The 15,331-nt window shown below is 45.6% G+C and overlaps 2 protein-coding genes across 2 annotated transcripts in view; both read right to left on the bottom strand.

Annotated features, from left to right (window-relative positions):
- Nucleotides 1-1,841, bottom strand: part of EXOSC10 (exosome component 10) — a 30,061-nt gene extending 28,220 nt beyond the window's left edge. Inside the window, exons 1-2 of the mRNA XM_007980573.3 lie at nucleotides 1,697-1,841; nucleotides 17-153 (exon numbers count right to left, since the gene is read on the bottom strand). Of these exons, the coding sequence (XP_007978764.3) occupies nucleotides 17-153; nucleotides 1,697-1,807 (248 nt within the window). The 5' untranslated portion in view covers nucleotides 1,808-1,841. The remainder of the gene's footprint in view (nucleotides 1-16; nucleotides 154-1,696) is intronic.
- A 5,365-nt stretch (nucleotides 1,842-7,206) lies between these two features.
- Nucleotides 7,207-15,331, bottom strand: part of MTOR (mechanistic target of rapamycin kinase) — a 151,745-nt gene continuing 143,620 nt past the window's right edge. Inside the window, exons 54-58 of the mRNA XM_007980575.3 lie at nucleotides 14,172-14,237; nucleotides 10,661-10,741; nucleotides 10,302-10,382; nucleotides 8,841-8,946; nucleotides 7,207-8,171 (exon numbers count right to left, since the gene is read on the bottom strand). Coding sequence (XP_007978766.1) covers nucleotides 8,156-8,171; nucleotides 8,841-8,946; nucleotides 10,302-10,382; nucleotides 10,661-10,741; nucleotides 14,172-14,237 — 350 coding nt within the window. The 3' untranslated portion in view covers nucleotides 7,207-8,155. The remainder of the gene's footprint in view (nucleotides 8,172-8,840; nucleotides 8,947-10,301; nucleotides 10,383-10,660; nucleotides 10,742-14,171; nucleotides 14,238-15,331) is intronic.

The following is a 15,331-nucleotide window of genomic DNA, read 5'->3' as shown; positions in this document are numbered from 1 at the left end:
AAAATATAGTACTTACCACTGAAGCAACCTGTCTCCCTGTGTTTCACAAAATGCTTGGAAGCCAGGAAAACTTCGGTAAAAATCATACTCATCGCCAAACTGTGGTAGGCCCCCAGATGCCTTGGTGACTGCCACCACGGACCCAAGAGCAAACTGTCAAAAACAAGAAAAGATGGCATGTTTTACACATGGATCCCCATTCATTTGGTATATCATTTTTACGATCTATTGTATACAAGGTATCTACTCTTCATCCATCAAAAAAGTACTCATTTAGTGCCAAACCCCAATCTAATCTAGGCCCTAAGAATACAAGCGTGAATGGAAAACCAAGTTTGGAGCTTACATTCTTGGGAGAGTTGAGAGACAGAACAAACACATACATATATAATCTAATATTCACAAAAACCTGGGGTTGAATCTTGACTCTGCTATGCATTAACTGAGATCCTGGGCAAGTGATTTCTTTTATTTGGACTTTAGTGTTCTCCTCTGAAAAACAGGAAAAATAAAAAGGGCCTACACCACAGAGTTTTTGTGAGGACAGAATGAATAAGCTAATAAAAGCACTTAGGACAGTTCTTGGCATATAAGTGTTATTATTATGACTCAAGTTCAGATCTAAGAGCTTTCTACAACAATGTGTTTTTGTGTTTTCATCTGGATGAGTATCTAAAAACAATACAACCTTATCCTAGATCCTTGGACGACAAAGTTATAACAGCTACTATCTAAAACTGGATTTGTGTTTATTGTTCAGTTAGTGTCAAGTGGTTCTCTATTTTAGCTGTTGTGAGGTAAAGAAACAAAACCGTGAAGTGACATAAATGATGGCTGATCATGTGAAGGCCAAATAAACATTTCCCAAGAAAAAAGCAGAGAAAGGAGGTGGGAAATTAAGTCATAGAGGGGCACATGGTAGCTTATGAGCATGACTGCCACACAACCAAGACCACAGTTAGTGGTCCAGGAATTAATGAGAGCCATGTTAATGAATCAACAGCATTAGCTAATGGCAAATTAGATAGATACAACGTGAGTGGAATTTCTGTAAATTTATAGCGCTAATTTACAAATTATTTTAGTTCCATGGTTTTGTAAGAGCTATGCACAGTTTAAGCCTAGTTGTACGTTTGTTCACATTTAAGCTAAGTTATACAAAGATCTTAAGTGAACGCTCTGTGTGTCTTCCAGGAGTTACTGATAGAAGTGCAATGGGGCTTTAACAGGTGACATTTAACTCAGGGTTAAAAATTATGTAGGATTGGACTTCAGGAACAGAGGAAGAGAAGAAAGGCCATCCTGGTCGCGGGAGGGGACAACTCCAGGCAAGTGTGCGGAGCGCGAAGCAGCCGAGCCCCTGAGGAGAACTGGTCGGGTGGCTAGGGCGTGGCGGGGGCGACGTCGCAAGGGCTAGGGACGTCTGGGTGGCAAGGAAGCCTTTCCCAGGATGCAAGATGGGTTTCCACATTTGGGCCTACATGGACTTAAGCTGGCAAGCGGGACGCCCCTCAGTGTCCGTTTCTGAGGCCCCATCCCCGGAGGATGCAGGAGTCTGCGCACAGCGCGGACAGGGGCCCCGCGACCCTCGCTCGGGATCTACTGCGGTGGGCGGGCATTGGCTGCCCAGAGGGCCCGGGTCGGCTTCCGGCGGCAGCGGGCGACTCCTGGTACCCCCGAGGCCCCGCGAACTCACCTTCACAAAGCTGTCGGCGTCCGGGAAGCCTGGCAGTACCATCTCCCCGTCAGGTTTGGTCGCGCTGGTAGCCGTCTGGACACTGGGCTCGCGGGTACTGGGCGGCGCCATGTTTTCGGCCTGCACAGCTTGTCTCGCGAGAGCGTCTCGGTCGACGCGACGCGACGCGTGCGCACCACGCATGCGCCAGGTCGATGCGGCGGGCGGGGCGCCTGCGATTGGGGTGCCTGCGATTGGGGTGGCACGTCTGAGATCTGTAGCATGAATTTCACGTTCTTTTACCTCATGTTGTATTATCCCAACAACCCTGTGATCTAGGGTGCGGCCTGGAGGACCTGATTATCACATATATTTTTGACATGAGGTCTCGCTATGTTTGCTCAACCTGGTTTCGAACTCTTGGACTCAAGAGATCCTCCCACCTTAGCCTGCGAAGTAGCTGGGACCCCAGGCGAGGGCCACGAGCCCCGCTTACCCTCGTGTTTATTTAAAAACCGGGATTACCGGGCGTGGTGGCACGCATCTGTAGTCCCAGCTGCTCGGGAGGCTGAGGTGGGATGGTTGCTCAAGCCGAGGAGGTGGAGGTTCCACTGCACTCCAGCTGGGGTGACAGGGTGAAACCCTGTCTCAAAAATTTCTTTTTAAAGTTATGTTTTTGAGGCTGGGCGCGGTGACTCACGCCTGTAATCCCAGCACTTTGGGAGGTTGAGGCGGGTGGATCACCTGAGGTCAGGGGTTTGAGACCAGCCTGGCCAACATGGTGAAACCCCGTCTCTACTAACAGTACAAAAATTAGCCGGGCGTGGTGGCATAGGCCTGTAATCCCAGCTACTTGGCGGTTACAGTGAGCCGAGATCAAACCACTGCATTCCAGCCTGGGCAACAGAGTGAGACTGTATCAGAAACAAAATTATGTTTTTGAGACAAAGTCTCACTCTGTTGGTCTTCCAAAGTGCTGGGATTACAGGTATGAGCCATCAGCGTGCAGCCTAGTTTTATTTTTATTTTTTTTTGAGACGGAGTCTCGCTGTTGCCCAGGCTGGAGTGCGGTGGCGCAATCTCGGCTCACTGCAACCTCCTGCCTCCCGGGTTTAAGGAATTCTCTTGCTTCAGCCTCCTGAGTAGCTGGGATTACAGGCATGCGCCATCACACTCGGCTAATTTTTTTTGTATTTTTAGTAGAAACGGGGTTTCACCATATTGACCACGCTGGTCTCGAACTCCTGACCTTGTGATCCTCCCACCTCGGCCTCCCAGAGTGCTGGGATTACAGGCGTGACCCACCGCACCTGGCCTGTTTTTTTTTTTTTTTTCTAGACAGTCTCACTCTGCTGCACAGGCTGGAGTGCAGTGGTGCAATCTCGGCTCACTGCAACCTCCGCTTCCTGGGTTCAAGTAGCTGGGATTACAGGTGAGTGCCACAACGCCAGGCTAATTTTTTTTTGTATTTTTAGTAGAGATGGGGTTTCACCGTGTTGGCTAGGCTGGTATCGAAATCCTGACCTTGTGATCCTCGCCTCGGCCTCCCAAAGTGCTGGGATTACAGGTGTGAGCCACCAGCGCCTGGCCTAAATTATTTTTTTTAGGCTGCATCTTACCAACCTGGTCTCGAATTCCTGGGCTGAAGCTGTCCTCCCACCTCACTGGGATTACAGGTGGGAACCACTGTGCCCAGCCCAGCCTCATATTTCAAGTCACCTCCTCCCAAACTCTGGCTGGTTCTGTGTTCCCCTCACCCACTTGGTCTTGGCTCCGGCAATTAATTACACCTCCCCTGCCCCTCCATCTATCTTTTCCCTCTCTATTGGTTCATTCCTAACCGCCTACAAGTATACTGACATCTCTCCCAACTAAAAGAGAAAAGGAAAAAACACGGGCTCCCACATCTCCTTCCAACCGCCATCACCTCTCTCTCGCCCTTTACAGGTAAGCTCCTGAAGAAAACGTCTAGCTCCCACTGTGCTTCCTCCCTCCAGTGCCCTCTGAACTCCCCCAAAAAGACGTTCTTTCCTGCGGACACTGCTGGAACCATTCTGGTTAACACAGAGTGGGAACTCAATACACATTTGTGAAGTGAACTCCTGGAAAAGCTCTTGTGAGGGAGGCACCAAATTATCAGGCAGCTCAGGAGATAGATTCACTCTCCTGAAATCAGAGATGGGATGCCCTTAATACAATTCATTCCACCCATTAAGTGTTCAACAAATGTTCAGCATATCCAATTAAGAGAATACTTGCTTTTCACTTTTTCCATGTGTGTGCCTCAGGTGCACAGGTGCCCTGGCAGGACAAAGGCCTAGTTCATTTAGTATTTTTGAGTGCCTATTTCATGTGGTTCAACCTAATACCATGTGTCAGGCTGTGCAAATGCTCCCCCATGGATTATCTTGTCTTTCAGACAGCCTCACAAGGTAGGGCTTACCCACACTTTCAGAGGAGACAAGCAGAGAGAATCTAAGTAAATTATCCAAGGTCACAAAGGTAGTATGAGATGGAGTTGATATTTGAAACTCAGTAAGTTAACACTACAGCCTTCTTTTTTTTTTTGAGATGAAGTCTCACTCTATTGCCCAGGCTGGAGTGCAATGGTGCGATTGCAACCTCCACCTCCTGGGTTCAAGCGATTCTCCTGCCTCAGCCTCCTGAGTAGCTGGGATTATAGGCATGGACCACCATGCTCAGCTAATTTTGTATTTTTAAGTAAGAGACGGGTTTCACCATGTGGGCAAGGCTAGTGTCGAACTCCTGACCTCGTGATCTGCCCATCGCAGCCTCCCAAAGTGCTGGGATTACAGGTATAAGCCACCATGCCCGGCCTCAGCCTTGATTCTTAAAAAATACAGTTGGCCGGGTGCAGTGGCTCACGCCTGTAATCTTAGCACTTTGGGAGGCTGAGGTGGGAGGATCTCCTGAGCTCACCAGTTTGAGATCAGCCTGGGCAACATGGCAAGAACCAGTCTCTACAAAAAATACAAAAATTAGCCAGGTGTAGTGGCATGCACCTGTAGTCCCAGGTACTCGGGAGGCTGAGGTGGGAGGATAACTCGAGCCTGGGAGGTGGAGGTTGCAGTATGTTGAGATTGCACCACTGCCCCCCAGCCTGTACTGCCAGACTTTGTCTCCAAAAAAAAAAAAAAAAAAAAAAAACCGTTAACCTGTGAACAACATCTGGTAATTAGGGGCTCCCATCCCTTTGAGCAGCTGAAAATTCACATATAGCTTTTAACTCCCCCAAAACTTAATAGCCTCCTGTTGACCAGAGGCCTTACCGGTAACAGAGTCAACTGACAAATATTGTGTATATGTATTATATACTGTATTCTTACAATAAATAAGGAAAATTATGAGAAAATATATTTACTATTAAGTGGATCATCATAAAGATCTTCATCCTTATGTATTTATTTTTAGAGCCAGGGTCTCTGTCATCCAGGCTGGAGTGCAATGGCAGAATCATAGCTTACCATAAGCTCAAACTCCTGGGCTCAAGCAGTCCTCTGGCCTCAGCATCCAGGGTAGACCGGGCCCATGACACCATGCCCAACTAATTTTTTAATTTTTTGTAGAGGCAGGGTCTCACTATGTTTCCCAAGCTGGTCTCAAACTCCTAGATTCAAGCAATCCTCTCACTTTACCTTCTCAAAGTGTTGGGGTTACAGGCATGAGCCACCGTGCCTGGCTGGACTAAACTGTATTTAAAGGCCTCCACTAGCTCCTTCCCTGCCTTTGATAATTCTTCTCAAGAAACCCAGAAGGCTTTGCTTAGATGTAACTTAAAACCTATTGGATTCACCAAAGACCTTAATCCAGACTCTCATATCCTAAAGAATATATCTTTATCACTAATGGCCACCATTTTCCTGTGTCCATTCATTCTCACACCTTTGTTGTTCATGAATGGTAACATCACCGTAGTCACTGAGAGTTATTTCATCTGGAACCAAGAAAGTTATGGTGACCATATTTTCTGGAGCAAATAAGTGATACATGGTTTAGGACTGTAACAGAAAATCCAAGTAGGTATATGACTTTCTAGCTGTGAGTGTTAAAACTGTTACTAGTGTCACTATTGAGATTTAAATTTACCTTTTAAAAAAATTTTTTTTGTAAACAGTCTTGCTCTGTCAGCCAGGCTGGAGTGCAGTGGCGCAATCTCAGCTCACTGCAACCTTTGCCGCCTGGTTCAAGTGATTCTCCTGCCTTAGCCTCCTGAGTAGCTGGAATTACAGGCGCCTGCCACCATGCCTAGCTTTTTTTTTTTTTTTTTTTTTTGAAATGGAGTCTCACTCTGTTGCCCAGACTGGAGTGTAGTGGCACAATCTTGGCTTACTGCAAACTCCACCTCCCAGGTTTAGGCAATTCTCCTGCCTCATCCTCCCCAGTAGCTGGGATTACAGGTGCATGCCACCACACCCAGCTAACTTTTGTATTTTTAGCAGAGACAGGGTTTTGCCATGTTGGCCAGGCTGCTCTCGAACTCCTGACCTCAGGTGATCCGCCCCGCCTCGTGAGCCACCGCACCTGGCCACCAGTTGTCTTTTAAAAACACCACTCAGGGCTGGGCACAGTGGCTTCTCTGGGAGGCTGAGGGGGGGCAGATCACTTGAGTCCAGGAGTTTAAGACCAGCCTGGGAAAGATGGCAAAACCCCACTGTCTACAAAAAATACAAAAATTAGCTGAGTGGGTAGGTGCACATCTGTAGTCCCAGCTACTTGGGAGGCTGAACCCCTGAGCCCATGGGGCTGAGGCTGCAGTGAGCCATGATTGTGCCACTGCAGTCCAGCCTGGGTGACAGAGCAAGACCCAGTCTCCAATGAAAACAAAAACAAAAAACACCACTCAGATACGATTCCATCGTAAAACTTCACAACATCAGGTTCATACTCCTTGCTGCTGAACTGATGGAGGCCCCGGTCTGGCCCCGTGCTACTTTCGTGCCTCCTTTAGTTCCTATTATTTTCCTGTTACTCCCTTTATTCCCCACTGACCACTGAGCCAGATACGCTGAACTATGAGGTGCAGCCATAAGAAAATGCCAGTTTTGTATGTTAAAAATGGTCCACGTACCTGCAATTTCATATGGTCCAAGTGATACTTGCTACTGCTGTGGATACCATGCTTTCACAGCAGTGCCTCACACTTCCTTTTCTGCTGAGAATGTCCCCCCTTGGTTCATCTGACAGACTCCCACTCCTCTTTAAGACCCATGCCAAACATCCCCCTTTCTATGAGGCTTTCCAGGCTCACCCGGTGGAATTTGTGCTCCTACCTGTGGCCCATACACGCCTCTTCTCAGCACTTGGCCGGGGTAAGTTCTGTTCACTTGAGTGGCATGCTGTCTCCACCTGTCTGGCCTGGGAACAGTCTGAGGAAAGGGACCACATCATGTACACCCTTATGTCCTCTGTCATCCCTACTACAGAGTGCTTACTAAAGGCTGAGTGCTGAAAGAGTAAATGCTTCCTTTTTGAATTGATCAAAATTACGACTAAAAAGCCACTCATATACATATGTTTAAAATTCTGATGTCATTTATTGGCACAAAAATTATTCCGATACAACCTGGTGTCTAGACATGGCTACACTTTATACTTTGTGCATTTAGTTGAGTATTTGTTCTGCTCATAATTCCCAATATGTACCAGACCTTCCCTGTGTTCAGCACCTCCATGACAGTATTTCTGTTTTCTGAGCCCTTGCTCTAAACAGAGTATTCTGACCACTGAAATCATCCCAGAACCCTGCTGCAGAAGGCCAGTGAGGGTGGTCCCACTGTGCAGTGATCCCCTCTGTGCATCTGCTCAGCCGAGGCCACCAGTGATCTGAATAAACCTCCCTACTAGCGGTCAGGTCTTGGATTGAAGCGTGAGTCGCAGCATCACTGGGTCTGATGGAAGACAGACCTTTTGTAAAACTCATTTTGGCCTATCTTGCAAACATTTCTGCTGCTGTCCGCAGACCAGTGAGGTCTTGGGATAGGTGGCAGGGGTGAGGTTGGCATCTTCTGTGTCTTTACAGTCTAGGATCCTAATCCATGTCCTCCATGACCTGAGGCTTCTTGGCTGTGCTGTTTGCTGTACCCATGTTGAGAGGAGCAACTAGGTCATTCTTCCATCAGCAAGTACTTGTGATGAGTTCTCTTGTGAGTTAAGTCAAAACCCGTATTTCTAAAGTTATGGATCTTCTGTTCCCCAAAATGAATGGCTTGATTTACGTGGTATTACTGTGTTTCACTGTCCTGGGAACCAAATCAAGCCTTGTGTTTCTGACAATATATTCTTCAACAGCAGCTAGAAAGTTGGTTCAAACCAACTTTTAATATACAGTAGTTCTTTTCATTTACATTTCAAAATATTTAACAAAGTCAAACTTTCTCACCATGGTTTCAGTTTAGTGGAAGCATTTACTAAAGTAAAAAAGCCTCAGAAAAAACATGACAGTCACATCTGGGCCTCCAGTTACCAGAAAGGGCACCTAAGAAGGCAGAAAGAAAAGGAATATTTTAATAATTTGAGCTTCTTCAAAGCTTTACACAGATAACTTGAAAATGAAAAGGCCAAGGTCTGACAACCCCAGGGTATTCCCTGAGCTCTCCCACAGCTAATTGCATGGGACACACTCATCATTTCCAGTCAAGGCTACTGCCCACCGAGGTCCCGCAAGGACACTTCCCCAGCATCTGCTCTCTCAAGTTTCTGCCTTCAAGCATGCCTCGGGCAATTAATCAAAGCACACCCCAGAGTGGTCCTTGAGGTTAGGCTCCCAGATCATAAATCTGTCTTTTCATCTCCTTCTCGCTGTCACTGCTCTAGCTTTTTTCCTTTGCCCTTCCTGTATCTCTGCATTGGACTGACAGCAAAACCCAAAAGGAACCCCTCACAAACAACCCTTGCCTATTCTCCTAAACCACTTATCTTAATGTAATTTTAGTTTTAGTGTTTGCCTTCCAAATATGCATCCATATTTCTCAATTTTTTTAAAACAATGAGCACATGCAATAAATATGAACTGTTAAACAGATCTGAGCTCTAACTGCCCTTTACAGATACGCCACCAAATCTCTTTTTGCTACCCTGGCTTTGGGGCCTAGGCTTGGGTTGTGATTGCTTATTTTAACAAAGTCACTTTGAGAGCCCCACTCACCAGCCAATATAGCACTGGCAGAGGTTTTCATGGGATGTCGCTTGTTTGATGAGCAGCTCAACTTGCGTTGGAACATCCAAAGTGTCATCATGAGAGAAGTCCCGACCTAGCACAGGAGCATCAAAAACATTTCACTCTCTTCCTGGCAATCGCTGCACTTCTTCTTCCCTATTGGCTTAACTGTCCATACCAACAGCTTATCCTCAGACATGAAGATGAAGGATATATCATAGTTGGATTTGAAAAATTCAGCCAGGTGTGGTGGCTCACGCCTGTAATCTCAGCACTTTGGGAGGCTGAGGCAGGTGGATCACCTGAGGTCAGGAGTTCAAGACCAGCCTGGCCAACATGGTAAAACACTGTCTCTACTAAAAATACAAAATTAGCTGAGTGTGGTGGCACAGGCCTGTAGTTCCAGCTACTTGGGAGCCTGAGGCAGGAGAATCGCTTGAACCCGGAAGGTGGAGGTTGCACTGGGCCAAGATGGCACCACTGCACTCCAGCCTGGGTGACAGAGCAAGACCCTGTCTCAAAAAAAAAAAAAAAGAAAAATTTGGCTGGGCATGGTGGGTCATGCCTGTAATCCCAGCACTTCGGGAGGCCGAGGTGGGTGGATCACTTGAGGTCAGGAGTTTGAGACCAGCCTGCCCAACATGGTGAAACTTCATCTCTACTAAAAATACAAAAAATTAGCTGGGTGTGGTGGGGGGGGTGCCTGTAATCCCAGCTACTGGGGAGGCTGAGGCAGGAGAATTGCTTGAACCTGGGAGGCGGAGGTTGCAGTGACCCAAGATGGAGCCAGCGGACTACAGACTGGACAATAAGAGCAAACTGTCTCAAAAAAAAAAAAAAAAAAAAAAAAAAAAAGACATGATTAAAAAATACTTCCCTGAATTTGGCTGATTTTGGACCCAATAGAAATTTATTCACCTCCTGAGTTACATGAGATTAACCATTAAGTACTGTTATCAGTCATCAGAAAAAAGAATCAGAGACAATGTTTAACTGATGACTTCAAAGACACTCTTTGTCAGCTGCATGGTGCCCAAAGCTCATCACTAACACTACTGGACATGGGGCTGACCACCACTCAGAGAGAGGAAAGTGTGCTCAGATTTTATGTCTCCTTTTTTTTTTTTTGAGATGGAGTCTCACTCACTCTGTCGCCCAGGCTGGAATGCAGTGGAGCGATCTCGGCTCACTGCAAACTCCACCTCCCAGGTTCACGCCATTCTCCTGCCTCAGCCTCCCAACTAGCTGGGACTACAGGCGCCCTCCATCACACCCAGCTCATTTTTTGTATTTTTAGTAGAGACGAGGTTTCACCGTGTTAACCAGGATGGTCTTGATCTCCTGACCTCGTGATCCGCCTGCCTCGGCCTCCCAAAGTGCTGGGATTACAGGCATGAGCCACCGTGCCCAGACTTATGTCCCCTTTAAGTAAACACATGACACACTCACCAGTGAGCTTATCTCGAACCCTGTTAATAATCTGAATAGCTTTCTTATTTAGGGCCTCTGGTTTCACCAAACCGTCTCCAACTGGAATACACAAAAGTAGAAATAACAGTAAGAATGGGAGCAATACAACAGGTTCAATGGGTGCCCTGTTTTTCTCAAATATTCACTTTTGTAAGTGTTGAGCAATCCTTCCTCTATGTTCATCTTTGTCCTCAGAATATAATGAGAAATTCATGGAACCTTTTCTGCTCAAAGGCAGTTTTGTTGCTTCATCTTGTTGACCCTTCTCAGGGTATAACACAGCTGCTATTTTCTTAATGAGCTAGTCATTGGTGCAGTTCCTCAGAGGCTGAACTTACTGAAAGAATGAATAGATTCTGGCACTGTGGTCCCCGTTTTCTTATGGGCTGGCTCCCCAAGTTCCACACCGTCCAAAATTTCTATGGGAAAAGAAATCAATTAACAGAAAATTCAAACACCAAAAAGCCACTGTTGGTGTTAGCATCTAATTCTCTACACACTCTATTCCTTTAATGCCTGCCCTGCCTACCCTAAAGGGGAAAAGAGAAGGAAAATTTTATGTTACTCTTTACGTATTTCAAAGTTTTAAGCTGGACACAGCTGTAATCCCAGCTACTCAAGAGGCTGAGGTGGAAGGATCACTTGAGTAGCTGAGTTCAAGACTAGCCTGAGACTCCATTTGCAAAAAAAAAAAAAAAAAAAAATCTATAAAGCCATTTTCAAATGTGAGTTAATAATTATTGAAAAAAATTTGGTGCTTATCAGAATTGAAACATAGATTTTCAGGCAAATTGCATTAACAAAATAAACTCATAGGAATAGGAACAGGAGCACAGGTCAAAAGCCTCATGACAAAATGTGTTTGAACAAAAACTGATAAAGAAAATTAACTTTGGGGCCGGGCGCGGTGGCTCAAGCCTGTAATCCCAGCACTTTGGGAGGCCGAGATGGGCGGATCACGAGGTCAGGAGATCGAGACCATCCTGGCTAACATGGTGAAACCCCATTTCTACTAAAAAAAAATACAAAAAAACTAGCCAGGCGAGGTGGCGGGCGCCTGTAGTCCCAGCTACTAGGGAGGCTGAGGCAGGAGAATGGCGTAAACCCGGGAGGCGGAGCTTGTAGTGAGCTGAGATCCGGCCACTGCACTCCGGCCTGGGCGACAGAGTGAGACTCCGTCTCAAAAAAAAAAAAAAAAAGAAAATAAACTTTGGAATGTATCACACACAAGGTTGAAATGTTATTCCTTGGAGGAATTTTCATATCAACTCTGGGTAGAAAAAGTCCTCAGGTGTTAGGTTCACCCTCCACTGATTATGGCTTTTAGCAGGAGTCTGAAATCAGAATTATGAAGTTTTTTGAATGCTGTCCTTGTACATCACAGACCTTCTGAATGAAGGTAGTGATAATTGTACTTCTTTTTTATTTTTTGAGATGGAGTTTCACTCTTATTGCCCAGGCTGAAATGCAATGGCGCAATCTCGGCTCACTGTAACCTCTGCCTCCCGGATTCAAGCGATTCTCCTGCTTCCCGAGTTGCTTAGATTACAGGTATGCGCTACCATGCCCGGCTTATTTTGTATTTTTAGTAGAGATGGGGTTTCTCCATGTTGGTCAAGCTGGTCTCAAACTCTTGACCTCAGCCTGCCTGGGCCTCTCAAAGTACTGGGATTATAGGCGTGAACCACCGCACCCGGGTGATAGTTATACTTCTATTAATGATCCGTTGGAAGTTTTTTTTTGAGACAGGGTCTTGCTATGTTGCCCAGGCTAGTCTCAAACTCCTGGGCTCAAGTGCTCCTCCTGCTGGGCTTACAGGTGTGCACCACAACACCCAGGTGGAATTTAACTTTTAAGCTAAACAACCAAATCCACCATCTGGTGCCAGCAGAACTGGCTGTTCTTGTTCCCTTCTGTATGCTACAGGCAGCATATAGTAGCCACTTAAGAATGTGTTAGGGAGGTGGGCCCTGAGAATGAAACCGGTAAGTCTCAGCACACTTCGTTTGAGACCAGCCACCGGTATAAGCTACCCCAGAGACCGTGGGTCCTATGAGCCTGGTGATTCAGGCATTCACAAATCCTGTCACAGTGTCTGTGTATGACATTATAACCCAGTATCCCAATTTCTTGCCTGAAACACCCTTTTGCTTTCTACTCATCGAGTCCATCCATCCAATAATGATAAATTACCCTTTGGCAGGGCAGGGTGGCTCATGCCTGTAATCCCAGCACTTTGGGAGGCCAATGCAGGCAGATCACTTGAGATCAGGAGTTTGAAACCAGCCTGGCTAACATGGTGAAACCCCATCTCTACTAAAAATTAAAAAAAAAATTAGCTGAGCATGGTGACACACGCCTGTAATCCCAGCTACTTGGGAGACTGAGGCAGGAAAATTGCTTGAACTCGGGAGGTAGAGGTTGAAGTGAGCCGAGATTGCGCCACCATACTCCAGCCTGGGTGACAGAGCAAGACTGTCTCAAGGAAAAAAAAAAAAAGAAAAATTATCCTTTGTCAAGTGAAGTGATGATTAGATGCCACCAACCCAAGTGCTCTCTTGGCAGCTACGGTTCACAGTGAAGTCCCCTTTCCTGAATCTCCACAGCCTTCTACTCCACACCAAAGCACCCACAGGCTCCACAGCAGAGTGTACTGCTCTCTGATTATTTCACGCAGGTTATGGTCAATTCTGTAATGCTGTTCTGTGCTTCTTCAGGCGACCACTGCACCTCACATTTTCTTTTTGCACCCCTAGACATTATTTGGCTTAGTTTATTAACTAGTTGTAAGTTTTCTGTAAACATTTGTAGAAAATATTTACTTTTTTACACCCCAACAGTAATTCCCAAAGTGTGAACTATGTAGAATGTTGCTAAATGTCATGAAGGAAAAAAGGGGTGGGATGGGGGGCGGGGAAGAGAGGAGGGCTAAACAAAGTTAAACAGTTTTACCCAAAAACCAACCAACCAACCAACCAACCAACCCACAAAAACCCCCTAAAACCAATAACTTCAATGCTGTGTGTGCTGGAAACTAATACAAATAAAACAAAGTTAAACAGCTTGACTCTAACACTCCTGAGAGGTTTCCACACACAAAAAGTACTCTGGCTCTCAGAGGGACACAAGTCTTCCTAGACCCCCGCTCTGTGAGTCACGCTCCTAGAAACACTTCCATGTGGTTCCAGGGCTCCTCCCAGCAACACAAATAAATTTCTGCTGCCTCCATCTTCCCATTTCTGAGCTACTATCAATGCTTGAGGACCAAGGTAATATTGTTAATAATTATTCCAACCCAGACACCATTAGTGAGCTGATATTCAGACATACTTTAAACTGTGTTTTTACAGATAGATTAAAATCAGATAGTTTGATAAAAATCTCAGAGCTTCAGGTACCCACTCCATGTGTGAAACAGTAAATAAAAAACATATTAGCTGCTTGGTGCTCAGTAAATATTTCTAGACCAAGTATTTGAAGTTCGATTAAATGCTTATCCGGTGATAAGCTGGCAGTAATAGCACCCTTGCAAAACTATCACTGTCAAGAATTGCGAGAAAACTAGGTTTACTTCCTTCATATTCAGTAGCCATTACCACTTTGTCTCCTACTGGCAATAACAAAGCCCACCCCATTCTAGAAACACTCTGGACAAGGGGGAGAGCTTCTGTAATGTCCTGCAGGATGCACCCACCGACTGAAGCCCACCCCATTCTAGAAACACTCTGGAAAAGGGGTAGAGCTTCTGTAACATCCTGCGGTATGCACCCACCGACTGAAGCCCACCCCACTATAGAAACACTCTGCACAAGGGGAAGAGCCTTTGCGACCTCCCATGGATGCACCCACCGACTGACTGGCCGGCAGAGTAGGAATCCGTCCTCGTTCGGGATCGCTTGTTGCCTTTGGTATTTGCTAGGGAGAGAAAGAAAGAGTATTGAAACATGCTTCAAATTTTGACTTGAAAGAAACTTGGTTATTTTCTTCCAGTCATAAAAATATAATTGTTCTGGGAGGCCGAGGCAGGAGAATGGCGTAAACCCGGGAGGCGGAGCTTGCAGTGAGCTGAGATCCGGCCACTGCACTCAGCCTGGATGACAGAGCGAGACTCCATCTCAAAAACAAACATACTATATATATATATATATATATATATATATATATATATATATATATATATATATATATATAAAATTGTTCGTAAAGCTACAGCCCCAAAAAGAGAGATGACAGGCATATTACTCAGGAATAAGCGGGTGGGTATTAGCATGGGATGTGAAACCCAGGGGGACACTCTATACTGTTAATTTGGACAATGTGATACAGATAATATAAGGTCAAAGTATGACTTAATTTCAATGGATTAGAAGTTCTTTTGGTAAACATCCCCTAAGGTGGCAGAACAAAGGGTAGATGAAGATACTGCTGTCCCAAATCATAACTATTTGCATTTCTTATTAAAATTTTAGCTTACTACTCTATATAAAGCCCAGAGAAAAACCACTAGGATACTTGGTTAATACTGAAGAATATTTTAGTATCTAAATGGATAATGGCATTTTCTGTTTTAGTTAATAAAAATACTTGAAGTTCTTTTCCAGGTGTCAGAACTACTCTGTGCAAATGTAATGCAATAGCTCGGCAATGTATCCCAGGCTGCAGGCTTGAAGGGGCATAGGTTTGTAAAATGTTATATGCTGGATATTGCTAATTTGGGAGGCTGCCAACCCCAGCTTCCATACACTTGATTTTGTTTTTTATTACCTTTATTTTTAAAATTAAATTTATTTTTTTGAGACAAGGTCTCACTCTGTCACCTAGGCTAGAGTGCAGCAGTGACACGATCATAGCTCACTCTGCCTCAACCTCCCAGGCTCAGGTAATCCTCCTGCCTCTGCCTCCTGAGCAGGTAGAACCACTGGCATGTGCCACTGTACCCACCTTAATATGGCTTGGCTGTGTCCCAATCCAAAATCTCATCTTGAACTGTAATCTAAATTGTAATCCCC

The sequence above is a fragment of the Chlorocebus sabaeus genome, chromosome 20 (genome assembly GCF_047675955.1).
Source record: "Chlorocebus sabaeus isolate Y175 chromosome 20, mChlSab1.0.hap1, whole genome shotgun sequence".
Taxonomy (NCBI): Eukaryota; Metazoa; Chordata; class Mammalia; order Primates; family Cercopithecidae; genus Chlorocebus; species Chlorocebus sabaeus.
Note: the sequence above shows the minus strand (reverse complement) of the source record. Positions and strands in the feature narration are given on the sequence as shown.